The 21,231-nt window shown below is 34.4% G+C and overlaps 1 protein-coding gene across 1 annotated transcript in view; it reads right to left on the bottom strand.

Moving 5' to 3' along the window:
* Positions 1–705: 705 nt before the first annotated feature.
* Positions 706–21,231, bottom strand: part of LOC138335452 (kinesin-like protein KIF11-B) — a 29,071-nt gene continuing 8,545 nt past the window's right edge. The window contains exons 8-25 of the mRNA XM_069284544.1: positions 20,197–20,293; positions 19,871–19,966; positions 18,692–18,780; positions 17,898–17,985; positions 16,799–17,008; positions 16,056–16,263; positions 15,212–15,384; positions 14,613–14,741; positions 12,963–13,118; positions 12,358–12,414; positions 11,556–11,617; positions 11,007–11,106; positions 10,347–10,430; positions 9,714–9,809; positions 4,751–4,973; positions 4,441–4,580; positions 3,541–3,651; positions 706–3,177 (exon numbers count right to left, since the gene is read on the bottom strand). Of these exons, the coding sequence (XP_069140645.1) occupies positions 3,067–3,177; positions 3,541–3,651; positions 4,441–4,580; positions 4,751–4,973; positions 9,714–9,809; positions 10,347–10,430; positions 11,007–11,106; positions 11,556–11,617; positions 12,358–12,414; positions 12,963–13,118; positions 14,613–14,741; positions 15,212–15,384; positions 16,056–16,263; positions 16,799–17,008; positions 17,898–17,985; positions 18,692–18,780; positions 19,871–19,966; positions 20,197–20,293 (2,230 nt within the window). The 3' untranslated portion in view covers positions 706–3,066. The remainder of the gene's footprint in view (positions 3,178–3,540; positions 3,652–4,440; positions 4,581–4,750; positions 4,974–9,713; positions 9,810–10,346; positions 10,431–11,006; positions 11,107–11,555; positions 11,618–12,357; positions 12,415–12,962; positions 13,119–14,612; positions 14,742–15,211; positions 15,385–16,055; positions 16,264–16,798; positions 17,009–17,897; positions 17,986–18,691; positions 18,781–19,870; positions 19,967–20,196; positions 20,294–21,231) is intronic.

Below are 21,231 nucleotides of genomic sequence, written 5' to 3'. Positions count from 1 at the left end.
TACAAAGGAAACATGTCGGCCATGTAAAGTTGTCTCCTTGGATTCCATATAGGGACCGCGGTGGCCAAGTGTTTAAGATGTCCAAACATATTACCACAAGCCCTCCACCTCTGAGATGCGGGTTCAAAACCCATGTGGGGCAGTTGCCAGGTACTGACCGCTGATTGTTGGTTTTTCTCTGGGTACTCCAGCTTTCTTCCACCAACAAACCTGACAAATCCTTACATCACCCTTGCTGTTAATAGGATGTTAAACTAATAAATAACCAATATAGGATCTGCTAATTTACCACATTAGATAACAAACAACACAAGAAGAGTTTGTACTATGATTTGGTTTATTTCTACACTGTCTTGGTTAATTCTTAACAAATCTCTCGTAAATGTATAATTTTAACACCAATTTAAACGGTTGATTTATATACTTTTCATATACAATTTCTATTTTTACATTTTTATCCTTCTGTACTGTGATGTCTAAGTTGTCAAACTAATAAACATATACCTGGGCACAAATTTCTCGAAACAAAAAGCACCAACTTACGTGAAAAGATATGTAACTTCCTATGTATCTAAGATCTATTTTATTTTACCAAAGACCTTTTCTTACCAAGATTGTTTCAGAAAATTGGATGCATGAAAATCATTAAGCTGAATCACAGGTTTACGACGCGAAAAAAAAAATAATAAAAAAAATACTTTTTTGGCGCATCGTAAACCTGTGGCTGAATCTGATTAAAAATGAAAAGAAAAAAATTGGAAATTTGTTGCAATATTCAGAATTCTCCACTTCTGTCTTTTAATAAACATAATAAATTCCATGACAAAACTAGGAAAGGGCGATGTTCATGTGCTATGCTAATCTCAGACTTCCAATAATACACTGTATGAAGTGTAGCAACCATACTTTTTTCAATATTATATACACACAAAGTACAGTTTACAATGATTAAATATAAATATAGTACAATGTTGGATAGGATAACACAGACTTATAATTTGTTACTCTAACAGGCAAGACATTCATTGGTCTAGAAAGAGAATAGACAGATCAGGTAGAAGGAATGCTACATTACCTACAATGTGTACATTCGTCGTCACAAATTTGAAATCTATCAAATCATCAAACGCATATTTCTTATAATCACCTACAATCAAACTACATGTATAGAGGCAGACCACAAATTTTATTTGGCATTTAATTTAATATCAGATTTATAAAGATTATATTTATGCGAGAAAATTGTCTCACAAAGTAAATTATTGTCCAAAACTGTAATGTGAAACTGAAAAAATAAGTGGATAGGTGAATTTAGTCGTGAGTGATTAATTAAGACGAGTATACCACAAAAGACTTGTATAGGATTTTCTGTAAATCATTGTAGGTAATGTAGCAAGATGGAGGAAATGATAGATATTGGAGACTAGATAAAAATGATTGATATATTATGAAAATTGAGTTATTAATATGTATTATACATGTATTGACAAAATTATGGCAGATACCCAAAATAGCCTGGGCCATACAGGAAATGACAGTGATAAAATCTCACACGTGCACTATACATGTATCTCTAAAACGACAACATATATTAAAAGTGATCAATTGATCGATGACTTTTTAAGACACTCCTTCCATACTTCAAAGATACTCTCCACCACTTCAAAGATACTCTCCATACTTTAAAGATACTCCCTCCATACTTCAAACATACTCTCTACACTTCAAAGATACTCTCCATACTTTAAAGATACTCCCTCCATACTTCAAACATACTCTCTACACTTCAAAGATACTTTCCATACTTCAAAAATTTTCTCCACACTTCAAAGATATTCACTCCATACCTAAATGATACAGTGTACTTCCAAACCATACATTGAAGATACGCAAAAGTGATTTTCCTCACTTCATTGTAATTAGGAAAGGTTTATTTCTTTAACCTCAATTTAGGAGGACAATTATTAAATTAGACAAAGCATTTCAAAGAGTAAGCTGTACTGTTGTGGAGTTCAGCTGAAAAAAAAACACACAAAAAATAATTTTCATTGTGAATGAAGCTACTTATTGGATAAAAAGCACAAGATATTATGAGGCTTCTAATTATAACACACCATGTTACGAGTACCCGAGTACCCGGTTACGGGTCGGGTTGGGGATGTAACCGGGTCAAAAAATGTGTACCCGGGTACCCGTCAAAATAGGACAATTCGTCTGGATGTACGTAAACAAGTCTAGAACTTATATTAAAAGTATTACAAAATCCAACTCATTTGTTTTCGTTTTCACTCAACAAGGATGAAACCTTATCTTTTCAATACATTTTAATTTTCATGACCGTCTTTTGAAGCGAGAACAATCTACTTGACGGACATGTACACTTAAATAGGTCACACTATAGTCATATCGGATAACACAAGAGACCGTCCGAATGTAGTACTTCCTGTTGCGCATGTGCAAAAACATTTCCTCTGGGACTGGTATATAGCTACACACTTTACGGCAGCTCATTAGCAATTATGAATGTCAAATAGAAATGAAGTAGACAATTAACGACTGAAGCTATCTTTACTGAACTCACATATGATTTCATCAAATCTCTGTCGATCAACCAATCTTTCCAAACAGCAAACATAACGTAACCCAATTTGTTAGAAAAGCAGTAGATCTGTGTCGAGTACCCGGGTACGGGTCGGGTACTAAAATTCGGGTACCCGGGGACAAAATTTAGTACCCGTGACAGCCCTAATTATAAACACACCATACATGGCTCAAACATGTCCAATTGAAAATAACAGTGACTTATTTAAAACAGGCAATCATATGCAATATAAAGAAATAGTTTTCAGGCACATGATACAATGATAAAACCTGCCATTGATTTGATGAGTCCATTAAAAATAATGTCAGGAGGCGAGATATGATGATCAACTCACTTAAACAATGATCCGTTGCTCAAAACTTGGATAAAACACACACACATCGCACCAGATTTTTAAAATATATAATTCGTCAAAATTAAATTACGATTTTACATAAAAGTCCAGAAGAATTTCATTTGTTGCCTCAGAATTCTGTTTGGTTTTTGGATTTTAAGGGGAGACGACTCTTGCCTCTCGGCGTTGTGTTGACATGCTTGGTAATTTGGGCTGGCTTCTTGCGTTTGTTTTCTTTTGACTACAACACAATGCATAGTATTTGATCATAATTGTCAGTGAATAAGTTATCAATGCAATATTTAGATTTCAATATTAGATTTGATACAACCGATTGATTTTCGATTCATTGTACTTTAGGTTCATCAGAAAAGAACGATGAGACAGAGTGAAGCTAACAGAGTACATACTGTTTCAATTGTAAATACCACATATAAAGTGGACCCTCGATAATCCGGTCGGAATCCAGATTATCACGGGTCCACTGTACAACATTCATCAGTTGTGCAATAATACCAGGTAGTAAAAAGGAAAATTTGGTCCAAAATGCGAATACGAGAGTATAACAAATCACCGATAGGAGGGTAGTATTAGAGATACTTACGTTCTTGCTGCTGGCTTTGCTACTAGTTTGGCTAATGCTGGATACGCCTGATGTAAAAGAGGAATTTCCACCGACCTCACTCTGAACTTCCTCCGCATCTGCCTCACTTATCTGTAAATAACAAGATCTAATTGAGAACAAGAGCCCTGCAGGAAGCTATACAGTATGATTCCACAGTTGTAGTATGTAATTAGCATCTGATGGTCCAATAGAGGATGTCATGTCACAAAATCACTTTGTCCTATTGTTTCATAATATCTCAATGTGATTTGGATAATGGTACATCCCAACCGAGATGTTCATGCTTTATCCTCGATACTCCAGGGGTTCCGATTACATAGGTTGTCGATCTCTACACCCCTGGACTATCTCATGGTAAAACTGGAGGCAACAGAACAATCAGGTAATTTAGTCCTTGGATATTCATCAATAGAGCTGTATAATGGTACACTATGGTTGACTGTGGCTTTGATGAAGGGCATTGCTTTCTATGTAGTCTTCAAAGAAAAGTTTTGAAGGCCTTTGATTGGTTCAGATTTGTTCCCCTAAGCTGCCTTCAGTTTTACAACAAGATAGTCCAGGGGTGTAGAGAAAGTAAGTGATCAGAACCCCTGGAGTATCGAGAATGATGCAAATTAAGGAAGAAACAAAACCAAGAACAGATGATTTTAATCAGTAGATGATCCTTAATCTTATTATTTCTCATCGTCAGTTACCAACGTTAATCAGCCTACAGAGCGTAGTGGAGTTTAGACAGTGTGTTTCCAAAGGTGAGTCTCTCTTAAATTAAAAAGACATTTAATCCCTGGGGTGGGGTGGGGAGGGGGAGAGATCAGCTTTCGGCAACCACCTAGTTGTCTTCTTGATACTATTTAATCAGATTGATGAGATTTTATATACCTTTCCTGACTGACTCATTTCCACGGATTCGTCGTCATTCATTTGTATGTTAGCTCTGAAGTTGTTGAGTAGATCGTCGTGTTCAGATGTCTTTGCCAGCTGTAATGGATAGACCATGTCTTTCTTCTGTGGAGTTTTACCTGAAAAAGTTTCCAATTTTAGATTTTATGTTTTATGACTTGATTCTTCCTTTTCTGTCTTACCAAAAAAAAAAAAAAAAAAAAATTTGATGGAGATAAAATGCCATAATACAGGACACAGTGATCTAGTATTATTGATTGGCACAGTAAATCATGATTAAATACCATACCTGTCGGAACATATTTTCTTAGGTCCTGGTGCAGGAACGTATCAACATCCGTGGAATACTTGTGTAGGTCATCTGAGAGACGATCTGACCACTCGGCTGTGTACCTGGCCTGTGAATCCATGTCCGTCTGTTTATCTTGAGTTTGGTCAGTCCATTGCTGAAGATTTTCTTGTAGCTGAGATACTAGGCTATCCGTATGTCTTTGACCCTCATCAACTACATTCTGAATACAAAAGTTAAAACATGTATATATAGTTACATTCTGTATATATATGCAATATCTAATTCTACAATATTATTGAATATAATTGATTTGAACCTAAAAAATAAATCAAAGTACTGAAAGTACTAAATGGCTCGGTCTCAATGATTGGAGAATATATTTCTAAAGTCAACACTTTTTTTGGACAATAAGAAATAAATTTTGCTAGTGTTCCTTCCAGTTTGGACTTTTGAGGATTCCTTGGACACCAAGGTGTTAAATAAGAAACACATACTAAACTCTTGGGAGCCCATTCTAATATTTCCTACGATGTTATATGCCAAATGATTTTATAGCATCTTTAACCTTTTCCTTGTTATTCTCATCAAGTTCCTGGGACCAAAGTATCAGTTAACAAGTATTGTTTTGCAGCAGAGACAGACAAGAGGCATATTTTTCTATGACAAAATGTCTTAGATATAGAATATGTCAGTCCTCTAGAAGACTTATCTATATAGTCATACCATTTCTGAGTGAATTGGTCAATTGGTCTACTTTTAACAAGTTTTTGTAATTATTCTTTTGTAAAACAGCAAGTTGATTGATATATCCAAACATGATTTAAACTAGCTCTGGATAAAATATCTTAAACATCTTACAGTCATTTAAAAAACGTCTGGTCTATTTTCATGTAAATTATACATTATGCCAAAAAGTAATCATTCTACATTTTATTCCAATATCAATTGGGTATCTTGTTAGCTCGCCATAGACCATGAATTATTTAATACACTTTCTTAACTTGAGGAAATTACAAATGATTTTTCTAAAATATTTGTATTTTTTTTCAAATCCCCATACTTCTGATGAGTATAATAAAACTGGCATTACAAGTGACTAAATATTTTCAGTTTAAAATCAACAGGAAGAGATACATTCCTTTGTTTTTTAAAAATAGTAGACACTGATTTAATTGTTTGTTCAGCAGTCTTTCCTTTTTTTAAAAAACGCTACCATTAATGTTAAAAATATACCTAGATATTAAAAAAGAACCATGTCCATGTGATGGTTTCCATATACATAAAAAGAAAACACAACTATAAAACAGTTTTTTCCTCCCTAGCGCTTTCTCGGCTCATGCCGGTCTTCAGGGGTTTGAATTATTTTATTTGTAAAACATGACGTCATAGTAAGATTACGTCAGAACATGGTACATAAAGATATTGTGAATGGTTCTGGAAGAAACTAACAAAAACATGAGGACAAAATAAAAACTAATATGAAATTCCTTTGTCCCGGAATGGAATTGAGAAAGAGAGCTACATTACACCGACAACAAACCAAAACAGATCATCTCAGATATTTAACAGTAAACGAACATTGTCATATTGTATTGGATGTAATCGATTTAAGGGCAGTTCATGTGGTGACCGAAAAAGGTAAAATCACCACTTTCAGAGTGATCACAGAAGATTGATAGTCAAGGAGGGAAAACATATGACAACCTGTGTTATGCAAATTAATATTTAATTTATTTTGAATAAATTGTGCCGAAGATGATGATTAGTGTATTATTAACCATAATCTAAATATGTTTTTTAAAAATATTAACAACTAATGTCATATTGTGTTATAAAATTTAATGTTTTATTTATTCTTTTTATTTCAAGCATGTACATGTCATAAAAATAAACAAATACCAAGTATATGCTTAAATCATATTAAAGTAAAATTCACAAATCACAACACTAATGTGTATTGTATATATGGAATGAAGATGATGATGGTAATTATTTGTATCAAAAATGTTTACAACATTAAATGTATTATATATATGGAATTTGAATATGATGATAGTAATTATTTTCAGATCAAAAACTATTACAGTATTAAGCTACCACAGTTGAAAATTATTTCTTTCATTTTGTTCACACAATTTTTCTCCTGGACTGGTTCCAATTGAAATGATACTTGCATGTAGACATTCTGTAAAACATAAGGAAACAATAAATGTATTAACAGAGTAATTACTGAAAAGGCTAATATCATATAATACCAGTTTAGAGTAAATATTATTGAAATTTATTTCCTGTTCAACATTCTGAAACAAAATTGTAAACACATGATCACTAAAAGACAAATCGTGGCAATTTATAATACTTATTTGGTAAGTGTTACTTGATGCGAGACTGAATGGACTTTGTAAATGACAACACACATTGCAAAGACAAATATATGGAAGATGTTCTTGAAGTAAGACTTAAGGAATCAGCAGAGAGTACAGAGATGAAGATGATGATGGTAATTATTTGTATCAAAAATGTTTACAACATTAAATGTATTATATATATGGAATTTGAATATGATGATAGTAATTATTTTCAGATCAAAAACTATTACAGTATTAAGCTACCACAGTTGAAAATTATTTCTTTCATTTTGTTCACACAATTTTTCTCCTGGACTGGTTCCAATTGAAATGATACTTGCATGTAGACATTCTGTAAAACATAAGGAAACAATAAATGTATTAACAGAGTAATTACTGAAAAGGCTAATATCATATAATACCAGTTTAGAGTAAATATTATTGAAATTTATTTCCTGTTCAACATTCTGAAACAAAATGGTAAACACATGATCACTAAAAGACAAATCGTGGCAATTTATAATACTTATTTGGTAAGTGTTACTTGATGCGAGACTGAATGGACTTTGTAAATGACAACACACATTGCAAAGACAAATATATGGAAGATGTTCTTGAAGTAAGACTTAAGGAATCAGCAGAGAGTACAGAGACAAATACAGAACTGAAACAAAGCAGATATTGTGGCATCCTGTTAATCCAAATAGAAATTAAACGAATTACATGTATTATCAAAACAGTCAACATTTTCTTTCTATGTCTCGACATTTTGGAGAATTCACAAAACACTCCCAAAGTCTACTTGATGCCATAATATAGGTATTGATATTAAAATCATTGATGATTATGATGCAATGATATACATATTATACAGTTGTTTCTGATATTAGCTGTATGTCGTGTATAAAATGCCCTAAAAGTTTTATGTCGCGAAAAAAATAAATGCCCTTTTTTTGCCCAGCACCCTGCCCTTTTCAAATCCTAGCTGGAACACTGTATTGTTCTTTAGTCCTCCTGTTCTTTAGAGTTTTGTCCTTCATAAATTGATTGTAATACAGCAGTTGTCATATAATGTATGTGATAATGTGCACAAAGAAGTGTAAGTATACGCATATGCATGTGTCCATGGGCACGGTGATAAGTTTATTTTGCCGAGTAAAAAGTTCAAAGAACTAGTATTGTTCATACCCAAAGATGTAATCGCACTAAAAACAGTGATCGTGTAGGCTTTTGTGTGATTGCATTTGTAAGACTGTGCCAGGTGGTAGAGATTAGTTCCGCTCGAGTGATCACACAATGCAAGTGAGAATCGGGAGTATGTTTATGTAAGTTTTAATTGCTAATCTCTGATGATTGTTGATAAAATATAACTCAGGATAATTGCTAAACATTTAACAGTTTTCTTCACGTTTGTTGTAGATTGAAACAGCTTTTTAAGTGCCGTTCTACGGTAGATTTATGAAAAAGAAATCGGCATTTTCATTGATCTACAAATGTTGTAGTCCAAAATAATCTCACTTCGAACATTTTATGTATGATTTTTTGTCATTCGGACCAAATATTTACTTCGTTAATTACGTAGTTTACTGAATATGTTATATATATTATCAGAACGTCAAGTTCCTGTAGGCCTACATGTGATGAAAGAGGCTAAAATGTTTTTAGTGACAACCTCTAAACGTGCTTTAATATGTAAATGTGTATCTGATAATGTATATATGTGCTTATAAAATTATCGATAATTATGGATGTGGTAAATATCCATACCTTATTAACTGCCGTAAGTTGGAAGATTACGCCACCTTGGACATTTAGAAAATGTTCATCGTCTGTCATGCGCTATTTGATCAGTTGACAAAGTTTATCCTAAATTTTCTTAGAGTTGTCTTTCTTCCATTGTGGATTTACATGTACATGTGGCATAACGCAGCCGTGATAAACAAATCTCCATTTCGTCCTGAAATTTATTTGCTCCCGAACTAATATGATTCAAAATACAAAAATCATTATTGTAACAATTTTGATGTTTGAGGTGAAACATTGATTTCATTTTTTCCGTTGCGGGATAATTGTCACTAGTTGGGACTAAACGCGTGGGGCGAAGCGAAGCGTTTTCGGGACGAAACGTCTTCATACATTGTAAACAACATTTTCGGGACGAAAAGTCTAGAAACATTGTAAACAATTCAAGTGAAAATTTTCCAACCTAAGATCATTTTGCTAGTGTATATGGTAAGGATATGAAAGCAGTAATCTACTATTCCTATTTCAACATTACAGATACGCTTATTTCAGTAACTTTCATATTCAAAATTTGCTAATTAAAATTCCCGGTAAAATCAAAGTTGTTGAATACACTGCCGCTAGGAGCGCTAGTATCTGCGAGCAATTTCTAAGCCAATCATATTGAGGAAATTGACTGTAAGAGAATTTTGCAACCACGATCACAATGGCGAGGTGACCCTCGCCAAAAATTCTACAATCGTAAAATTGCATGGTTTTACAAATGACAGGTTCAAGACATCCAAACTAGCTCTAATGAGAACTTGTTGGGCTGTTCTTAATTGAAGACATGGCTGAAAAGATCAGTTATACTGGTCAGCAACCCTCACCTGCATGGAAGCCATGTGTTGGTCGTGCCCTTGTTGCATTGCGGCTCTGCGCTCTGAGATTTTTTCTGTGACAGTTTCCAGGTGCTGTGTCATAATCTGTACAAAAACAAATATGATTACTTGTATCGTATCATATCTATCTCAATACACTGATAAATGCCAAGTTAGATTTCAACCAATTTATTTTTTGATGATATCATATGCAAACAACTTTTTCACAGCAATTTTATGTTTTTGTCATATGGTTCTACCGAGTCTGTCCTCAAAACATTTTCGTGACAAATAATTGCATGATAATGGCACTCAAAAAAAAAAAAAAAAAAAAAAAAATTGCATATGACAATCAAATTGAAGTTTGAGCAAGTTTTATGTTAAAGAGGGTCTGAAACAGATTAATGATGGACAGCTGTCTTTTTGGGCTGAACGCTGAAAAGATACACAAGAAATGCCTACTACTTATAACTGAATAAATAATCTTGAAGATTTTAATATCATTAATTTGTTCAACCTCTGAAAACACTTTTTTTTGGACTATTCTAGTTTAAGAACAGCCCATTGTAAATTAGCCACCACCCTTTCTTAGAGAAGTTAAAATTACCCTTTATTCAATGAGACCATATATTGACCACTTACCTGTTGTACGGAGTCATTTGTTTCTGTGAATTTTTGTTTTATTTCCTCGCACGTTCCAGTACACTTTTCTACTTCTGTTATTACCTGGTAACAGCACAAAGTAATCCACTAATAAAATCATTACAATAACAAATCAATCATTACAAAGCCAAACAAACCCATGAAATTACCAAATAGCCTTGTATGAGGCAGAACCCTTTATAGCAAAGAGTGATTCATTATTGTAGAACTGTATTTTTAACTTTAATTTTTGTGATAGAATTTACTAGTGAAAGTGAAAATTTGATCAGCAAATTATCAAGAAGAAATTGAAAAATTATTTGTATAGTGCTTATAGCCAGAACACGAGATTTTAATTCACTAAAACTATATAAGAGATGACTTTCTAGCATGGGATGACTCTGTGAAGAATGTTCTGTCTTTGCATTTTACAGAGTTAGCTCCCTTGCAGGTAGGTATTGATTTTTACATCATTATTTTGTGAGCGGAATTTACGTCGTTTTCTCCGAAATGTATGACGTTACGCTCGCAAACACGTGACGTCACAATCGATACCTACCGGCAAGGGTAGATAACTCTGTAATATGCAAATACAGAAAACATAAAAAGAAGTGTCCAACCAAGAACGAAACATATCACCAATTGTTTGGCCATTAATACCTGTGTAATATCTTTTTGGTTGTTTGTACAGTTAGAAGCTGCCACTTCAAGGAGCTGAGGATTTGTCTGTTCTGTTTCAGATTGTACTTCTTCAAGATTTCTATAAAAGAATATGTATCCATAATTGTCACCACTTCAGCTTATTGATATTAAATGAAATAATCTGTAAATTTGGACAAGATTCAGCTGAATTGAAATGGTCTATCCACACAGTGCAAGCAGTTTGGGATGATTTTGAGGAAAATTAAATTATAACATTTGCACATAAGAGATCTCTACTGCATCGTGTTGAAACCTTAGTTGTGATGTAAATATTTTGTGGGAATATATACTGTGTAACATTTAAATGTTAATAAGTGATTGAACTGTTCATTTTAAAAACTCTTAAGACTATAACTTTATCTCTAAATAAGTGGTACGACTATCCATATATTCTGTTCTTACTGATTTTAGTGTAAATAATGAAGTGAAAAAATTAATCGACAACTGGCACAAACCATTCTGACATAACGGAGTGGTCTCCCCCTAAGACAATGGATTAGTACTTACCCTACCAAGGCATCGTGGAAACGCTTCACCACTTGTTGTTGGGTTTCTAAATGTTTTCGTTTCTGAAAAATAAGCGTCAACATCATCAAGTAAATGAAACAAAACACCACACAGGTCTCATACATTAGTTAATATTGCTTCCTATAATGAATCACATCTATTCCATAGCATGAAATTTTTGTTATCATAAATTTACTTCTCCAATAATAGCCATGAAAATGCTTCAAAACAACTGAAATTCAAAAAAAAAATCCTTAAAAATGGGAGAAAAAATCATAACATCTGTATGTCAAGTGAACAGGGATACCTCAGCCCAAGTTTTTTGCCATCAAAATTTGGAAGTCTCATGTTGACGAGTCAAAATCTTACACTAGGGCTGAGAACAAGAGATAACCCTGTCCACTAGACAGACCTTTTTGTCTACACCGTAAACTGATGCTGATATGGGAATGAATGTAATGGGACTCATTCACGTACCACGTGATACCTGATAACGTTTGTGCGGGACTATTGTTTCTGTTGGTGATGGAATGACGTCAAAAGACGTTATCGCGGGATAACGTCATTTCAGCGGGAACATTACAAAGAGTTACGTTCTATCACCACTGGAGATACTAATCCCTCACAAACGTTATCGGGTATCACGTGGTACGTGAATTAGTCCCATTACAATCTAGATTTTCTGTTTTCCTAAAAATAATTTCATGTGAAAATACAAAATTAAATGCCCCGTGATTAACAGTAGTTGAGTAGTAACTAAGACATATTCCCTGCCACAATGATGCTGACATGTGACACTCACCTGCCTGCGTAATTCTGAGCGTTTCTCTGTGTGTTGTACCATAGCCTCCATTAATTCCTGAAAGACATTTTGCTTTTAATATCCAACTTAGTTATAGATAAAGGATTGGATCCCTATCAAGCCTCGGAGATTTCTTTACAAATTCAATAAAATGAATCTTGCACAAATTTTATATTTCATAGTGTTACGAAAAAGTTTTTGTTTGAAAACTTTTGTGAGAAACCACTGCATGAATTCATGTACAGTTTGCAAACAAAACCTTTTTTCATTGCTCAATGAAATTACAAATTAGCATCATTAATGTTAAAGGAAAAAAGTTACAATAATTACATGTTAATATTATTTGTTGACCAAAATGGAACTGCACCAGGAGTCTTATTAGTAAGAAAACCTAAGTTCTCAGGGAAAATCTGAGATGGGGAATCAAACCCTATTCTGCTATGGTGAGTGGGTAAATATAAGCTTCTACACAGTTAGTGACCTTATATAGAAAAATATTGGGCCTTATAGAAACAATAGAGCATTAGGTGAAGAGAAGCAATTATAAGATTCTTGCCAAAGGCAGGATAATTGTACGTTTGGTAGTTATACGGGAAATATCGTACCTTTGATAGCTGTTCTTCCTCTTGTATTTGCCTCATCGTTTCATCGTAGTGTGCTGACATTTCCGTGTAGTAATTACTGACCAGGGTTTTCATCGTGTTAAAGCTAGCTATACTTGACATCGTGAATTTATCGATCATCTGTCCATGTTCTGTTTTCTAAAACAAACAATGTAAGTGTTACAAGATATACACGACCAATGTAAGCATGAGAGATGAGAATGTTTCGATATGCATCAAATCATGATATTTTACAATATCTATCATATTACGATATTTCACGATATGCATCAAATTACACTATATATCAAAGAATGATATTTTAAGACACTATATTTGATACATCATTGTTGTGTTTTTATATGAAACACCAAACTATTTTGGCAGTTGCTTGAAAATCTCTGGCCAATAAATTCGATGTTGAAGGGTATGTCACAAAACTGATCAAATTGGCCAAGTTTGAACAAAAAATATGATAGCTTTGTTACGGGATGGTTTAAGTACTGAATAGTCGGGCAAAGAAAACCAGTATAAATGCGTTCATTGGCCTTCCAAAAGTTCTCACATATTAATACGACGGTTCTGCTTAGTTTCCCAGTTCTGACCATTAAAGTAAAGAAAAGTTGAAAGCATTGAAAGCGAGGCTGCGTGGAAATGTAACCACGGACATAGTGAGCCGGGAGGACGTTTTAGAATTCCCAAACTTTAAATCAATTTCTTCGTACGCAGACAGATTTTGACGAGAGATTTTATTTTTCCATTTCATAAGAAATTATACTGGATACATTCACACCATTTTTACCGACTTTAGCCATCCTTGCCCGACGGGATGGTTTAAGTACTGAAGTTTCCAAACACGAGGAATGTTTGGCAGTCACCTTGTATGAAACTAAATTGTATTATATCGTCTTTGCATATTACAGAGTTAGCTCCCTTGTGTGTAGGTATCAATTGTCATGTCTTTGTTTTGTAAATGCAATTCACATGGTTTTTTCCCGAAAAGTATAATGTTACACTTACAAACACATGACGTCACAATCGATACCTACCTGCAAGGGTAGATAACTCTGTAATATGCAAATACAGATTAAGACGAAAATTGTAATACTATAGCCCTGATTAACACTTAAAGGCGCACAACCTTTCCGAAATGGCTTTTAATCTTTATAATGGAATGTAAAACGAGATTGATAATTTTGTAGAGTCATAAAAGTTATTAGCTTACCGTTCATATTACAACACTTATCATCACCCTTCTGAATAATTTAACTAAAAAAAGCTAATGTTTTTTGTTATAATGTGGGTTGTCTTAAATTCCCCGCCATCATTCTAATTACTGCATGTTAGTTGACCATCATAGCAAAACAGCGAAATTGATATTCACTGTTAACATAGATTACACAGAAAATCTTGCATTGGTTGGGTGTTGTAATCCCATCTTAGAATATTGATGTCAATTTTCTTATTCTATTATTGTTTTTAAGAAACTTTTATTTCTTGTTTTGGAAAGGTAGTGGGCCTTTAATGATAATAGTGTAAAGAGGTTTACCAATCAGGATATAATAAAGTATTTTTTTCCAAACATATATAAAGTCACAAAGGTTGGGCTGAAGACATTTAAGTAGAATGGGAGAACCATAGCCTGTTACAAACCTGCGCTTGTAAGAGCTCTAGCTGTCTATGAAGTATGGTGGACGACAGATTGTTGGAATCAACCGCTCGTTGTAATGTCGGTTCAAACATCTTTGTCTGGAAATTAGACAGAACTGCACTCTGCTCCGACTGAAATAAATTATCAGGTAACATTTTTTTGTGAATTGAATATTCTTATTTGGAGCACAAGCAAATGCAATAAGACCACAAATACAAGAAACAGCAAGACAGCAAAAAAATTATAACTGAGAAACTTATGATTATCTAAGAATATATCAAACATCATGTTACTGACAGACCACTGACAGATTTGTATCTTTTACTGTTCTTAATTAAGCTAGCCCTTAAACCTATACATTACATAAACTAACCAAGCAGAAGTGAAGTCTATTTAAGAAATAGATGTTTATTTTGTTGAGGTTATGGGGGTATAATGATAATGGAGCATGTGTAAATTATGTAACCCCGGCGAAGCATATCGGAGCATACCGTGAAGCATTATAGTGGAACGGAATTCCTAGTTTAATATTAATTAGTTTGATGCTCAACTGACAGAAATGTGTACACATTCGTTCTTAGCTTCAGCTTTGTTTACCAACCTGTGTGTTGGCCGTAGCTGTCTGGACACTGTCCAGCCAAGTAGACTGGGCAGCTGTCTGGTCATTCGTGTGCTGACGGATGTCCTGAGTCTGCTCGGTCAGTTGTTGTTGGCGGTCAGTGACCCTCTGACAAGCTACTGACACTTGTTCTTGTTGTTGTTGTAGAAGACCAGCTGTATAATAGGAATATAAAAATCAATTCATTTTTCATTTCTGCACCTCTCAGTAGTATGCTGAATAACCGGCAATCTTATTAAAATTAGACTTTTAATTCAGCTCCACTAGGATACTCTAGTCCACGATACGCTCCAATACAATATCTAACAACTGCCCGTTCAGGGTCAACCAAGTATGACCCCTGCCCTAGAATTGGAACATCTTGGGAGGTACCGTTAGCCATTTAAACTTCCGAATGAATCAACCACACTGAAGATTTTGGAGACGACACGCCGATTGGCTAACCACAGGGAGTTGTTAGTTATTGTATTGGAGCATAACATGGAGCATCGTAGTGGAGCGGGATTACAGGTCTAATTAATTAGATTGAATAGCCGGTTATTGACACAGGTCAAATTTTTTTCGTGACATTAACTTAAAACAAAGAAATTAAATTTTGACGGTTTTAAATTTTCGTGTTCTGGCTTTCAGGCTTTTTATAATTCAACCATTTCTCATTATTCTTTGGATAAGATTTTTACATTCATAGCAATGTTCCATGCAATTGTGAATATATCATCCCTGCAAAAATAACTTGTCATACAATATATTTTGATGAAAAACCTCTTGTGTGTTTCATGGTTGACTATTTATTCCAGTGTCTGATTTACATGTACTGTCTACACACCTGTTTTAGTTACAAGGTTTCCCATATATTCTTTCGCTGTGGATGAGAAGCCACTGACGCCCTCTGTGACCTGTGTGATTTTGTCTTGAAAACTTTCTATGAACTGTGCCTTTTTCTCCTCGTTACTCAGCTCGATCTCTTTCTGTCGGTCCAGTTTACAGTGGAGTCCTTCCAGGTCTGATACAGCTACACCTACAGTCTCAAGTAACTGAAACAACACAGAAAAACTTACTTCATAAACATACATTGGCATTATGTGATTTACAAATTAAAAAACTTGTGAGAATGGGTTGATTTGCAATACTATATGCCCGTTTCACTTCACGACGTTGGCATATATTCTCTAAAGCTCAAATTAAACCAAGAAGGTGAACCAGGGGAGATAAGTCTTAAATGTTTTAACTTATATCATATGAAGTCAACATCAAAAGTAGTTAAGCTGTTCACATATTAATACTAGCCCTAAACCTCTGAGTTTCGAGTTCAAATTCCATAAAGGGCAGTTGCCAGGTACCATCTATATGCATACCAATTGTAAAGGTACTCCAGCATTCCTTAGCCTTCTAAAGATCAATTTTTTTAATAGATCCTGACTGTTAGCAACACATTATTTCATCCACCCCTAAAATTTCATAATGAACTAGTCTATTCTGTGTTTCAGAAGAGCCTAAATGTGTCAACAGGGATAAAACAAACAAATATTATACTATAGAGCTACTACAGGGAATATCTGGATCACACACCTCGGTGGCTTCTCCGTATAGCTGATTCTCGGTGGTCACATGTTCTGATACAAGATATTTCTGTTCATCACGATCCTGTACTGTGACTTTTAGTTCCTGTTTAGTTTCCTGTAGGTTTTCCGTGGTTTTGATAAGATTGTCCGTGGTTACAGTCAGAGTTTTAGTTGTCTCCTCTAGCTGACGTTCAGTTTCTGTGTAAACTTCGGTCAACTGCAAAACAACAGAGGTAGAGTTAATCACACAATGACAGTTGTGAATTAGCGTTTGAAAGACAGTGCAAAAAGCTGGTTTACATGTTCAAGAGAACAAAGTATTGAAAGAAACTTGGAATTGATTTCTAGACAAACAAAAATACCTAACACAAGATTTTTCTTCTAGAAAATTAAGTCATAGTTGTTGTTTTTGTTTTTTGGTTTTTTTTCTTCTGTTTGTATCTGCCTGCTAGTAGATTTAAAGACCCTTGTATGAATAACAAGAACAAATATATTTTGGAACAGAGCAATAATAGATGTGTGCATCAGGCAAAGTTAAGTTTTCTTTCATCTTGGCACCATTTACAGGGGTTTCATTATAGGCAGTACCCGGTACTTTTTGCTGGTTAAACCTAGCTGTGGTACTGCCTGATTTGGGCTAAATTACATAAGATAACAAACAGATGGTACAGAAAAGTACCCCCTGGAATTGCAATTGTACTGCCTCTCCTGTCAGATAATGAAACCCCTGCATTTGAATACAAAAACGTTCAAATGTGTTTTCAAGATGGTGACTTTGACATTCATCAAGTATTTTGGAAAGACAGTCAATGTGTTTTGGAAGTCTTGAATAATAACTCTTCAAATGAAGCCCTTCCCTTTACATTCAATCAAATTTTCAGAACTGAAGCTGAAGAAAAACTTAATGAAAACATTTTACATGATGGTGGCTGTAGTGGCCATTTTGGAATTCAATTTGACTGAAAAATAACACTTAATCGAGATGGATAGCACGCGGTGGACACCATACGACGGACAAAGCACGATAGCTTTAGGTCTTTCTGACACTTTGCGTGTTAAGATGACCTAAAACACACCTATGACCTTTTAACCCTAGGACATCATACCTTGTTCATTTCACCTGTCAGTACAGCAATGTTATCTTCCATCTCCTTAATAAGCTCAGTCTGTTGTGTTATTTTACTCTGCATGGCTCTGTACAAATAATGAAATTTTTAAAAAAAAAAACTTAGAAAATAATTACATCATCTATAAAATTTTTATAATTCTGTAAAGAATTTGATACAGTAGTCCTTCTATATAAGACCACTCTGACAAGAGACCACCTCCCTCATAGGACCAGTGTCTTTTGCATTAAGATAGTTATATTAATTTTACCTCCCAAGAGAGACCACTTCTGTTATCAGGCCATTTGTTAATTCCCCAAGGGTGTTAGGGTGGTCTTATGATGGAGGGACCACTGTATTTAAGTATTTTATCACGTTTCAAATGAAATCGAATCGGAACATGATGTGACTGAACAAGGTTAGTACTAAAGGATAGACATTGTTAATACTAATACTAGCGGTACTATTTCATGGAGAGACATAAAAATAACTTCTCTATGAACTTCAGACCATTTTTAATTGGATCACACCTTGGGTTTTTGTCAAACATTGATAAAGCAACACAGTAATATATAAATATCTATCAAAGATAGACCAACATAACACATTATGTATCAACCGTTTCCATCAAAACCTTTTTCCTTAAATGAATTATTTTCAGATTTAACATATCAAAAGATGTCTTAAACAGTTTTAAATCGGCGTTTAATCCATTAAGAGTCTTGTATCTATAAAATTATTAAATTACCCACAGAATCTTTCAAGATGGTTAAACTAGAAAGGATTTCACTTACACATAATTTTCCTCAGCCAGATATATTCCATTTTTCTCTCGGTTCGCCTGCAGATCTCTTCTAAGCCTCTCTATTTCTTCTGTATATTCCTACAGCACATTAAAAAATTTTTTGAGTAGCTTGGTTTAATAGGTATTTACATCTTATTAACAGCCAGAGTCATGTAAGGGCGGCCTCACATGTATGTGATGTGCAGCATTTATGAAGTGTGTGGCGAGTGTTTTGAGGAGATTGCGATATATTCGTGTTGTGTTTTCTTTTATAGTGGAACTCTTGTCCTTTTCAGTGATATATCATTGAAGCATACTGCCAAAGACACCAATCAACACACCCCATCCGGTCACATTATACTGGCAACTGATGAACCAGTCATCCTATGCTGAGCGTAAAGTGGAGCTGATAATATCACTTTTATAGTCTTTGGTGTATTTTTTTTGTATGAATGTTACAAAATAACACACACACATATATATATATATAATATATACACACACACCTTTATTTGCATATCACAGAGTTATCTACCCTTGAAGGTACATATCGATTGTAACTTCATGTATTTTTCAGAAGTCATTTTTTTTTTCAGTTTCACTTAAAAAACATTTAATGACACAATTGATACCTACCTACAAGGACAGACAACTCTTCTATACAAAGGTGGAATGACAAGCATCCTGATATTCAGGAAAAGACAATAATTGGATGAACAGAAGTTTGGTCACACCACATAGTGTACATAAGCCGTGCGTTCCATTTGCGGACTCGTGCTAGTTGTACTAAAGTGATACGGCATCGCCAAATGGAACGCGTTTGGATTTTTCCATGATGGCAGCACCCATATGAAATATACGCCTTGAATATAAAAGCTAAGTATTTTCGGTGTTAACAATAAAAAGGATATAAAAATAATACCTAAATAGTTTCGGCATACATTGAAATAAACAATCCATGTAATGTTATCGGATATAAAACGCTTTGCCTTATTTTCAACATAGAAAACATTCCGATGACAAATGAAAAATCTTGGGTCCGCCATCTTGGATACAAGTGGTATGCTTCTGAAAACAAACCACTTGTACCGGTACAGTTCTGCTGGTACGGCGCTTTCCATTTGAGATACAGCAGATTCATATCGATACAACTGGTACGAATCTGCAAATGGAACGCACGGATAGTTACCTTGATTAGGGCCTTCTTGGTCAGTTTCTGGTTAATCTCAGGACGGTTCTGGATATTCTTAGCTCGATGAGCGTAGTCCAATGTACTCAGGGTCTCCTAGAACAGAAAATAATTAAATAGTTTACCATTTAGCATTCTTTTTAAAATGAAATTTGCCATAACTATGCAATTTCAATATTTAATAAAATTTCAATATTTAATAAAATAAGACTATTTTGATATCAATTCACAGATATAAAAATTTCGCAAATTTATTTGAATTGAGGGATTCGTGAAGTAAATCGCAAATGAAAGAATGTTTGTTGACAGTATGTAACATGACTTACATCCAGATTACAAGCAGCTGGAGAGATGGTAGCAATGATGGAAGTTTTGGTACGGCCTCCGAGGGAGTCCTGTAGCAGACGGGTCAGCTTACTTTCTCTATAAGAAAACAGGTCAACAGTAATCTTCACAAAAGTAATCCATTTATTGTTTTGAAAGACAGCTTTACTTTTTTTTACATCATTACTATGAATTCCCTGAAATGAATATCTGTAACTTAGTGAAAATTTGAAGTGAAATCCAACCCTCATCTTGATTGTAATTTTAATACCTTTTTCGCCATAATTAGTGTTCCTCCCCCAACAGTCTGTGATGCTAATTTTTTTCGCTGCTAGTCATTTGGACTAGTTAGTAAACCCCAAAATTTTACCAGTTTGACTTTTTAATCACTAGTCCAAATTAAATATACAGCCGTTTTGCTTCAGCACTTTGAATTCAGTCATGATCAGTTTACAATTTTTTGCCTAAATTACAGTCTGGATGCTTTCGTGAACACAAATTCTAACAAAATAATGCATCCTGACTGAAATAATCGCGCATGGAATGCACTCAAAATGTGCTGAAAAATACAATTGACCACCGTTCTTGTAAATGTAGCATTTAACAATTATCAATCGAATAGTGAGCCACTAGTCCAATCGGACTAGTTCATTACAATTGGCACTAGTCCAGCTGTAAAATTATTAGTCATGGGCATCGGACTAGTGCTTAAAGTCGCAGCTGCCCCTATAAGCGCCCCTCCCTTCTTTTGGAGAAGGAGGTTAAGTATCTCACGGATTAAATAATGGATATCAGATTAATATACTCATAACCTACACGTGTAACAAGATTACTTGAATATTTTAACTGATCTCGGCCCAGAACTGTATATCAAGTGATTATCATACTCGTAATTTCAAGGCACTGTATCTTTGGAATTAGAAAAAGAAACTAATTTTTCCTCAGTAAATATTTCCACTTTGGAGATATTTCAATTTTCACTTCTGACTTGAAATTGGCAAGTACAACAATGCTTCTCTAGAGGAGGGGCTTTTTTT

The sequence above is a fragment of the Argopecten irradians genome, chromosome 11 (assembly GCF_041381155.1).
Source record: "Argopecten irradians isolate NY chromosome 11, Ai_NY, whole genome shotgun sequence".
Taxonomy (NCBI): Eukaryota; Metazoa; Mollusca; class Bivalvia; order Pectinida; family Pectinidae; genus Argopecten; species Argopecten irradians.
Note: the sequence above shows the minus strand (reverse complement) of the source record. Positions and strands in the feature narration are given on the sequence as shown.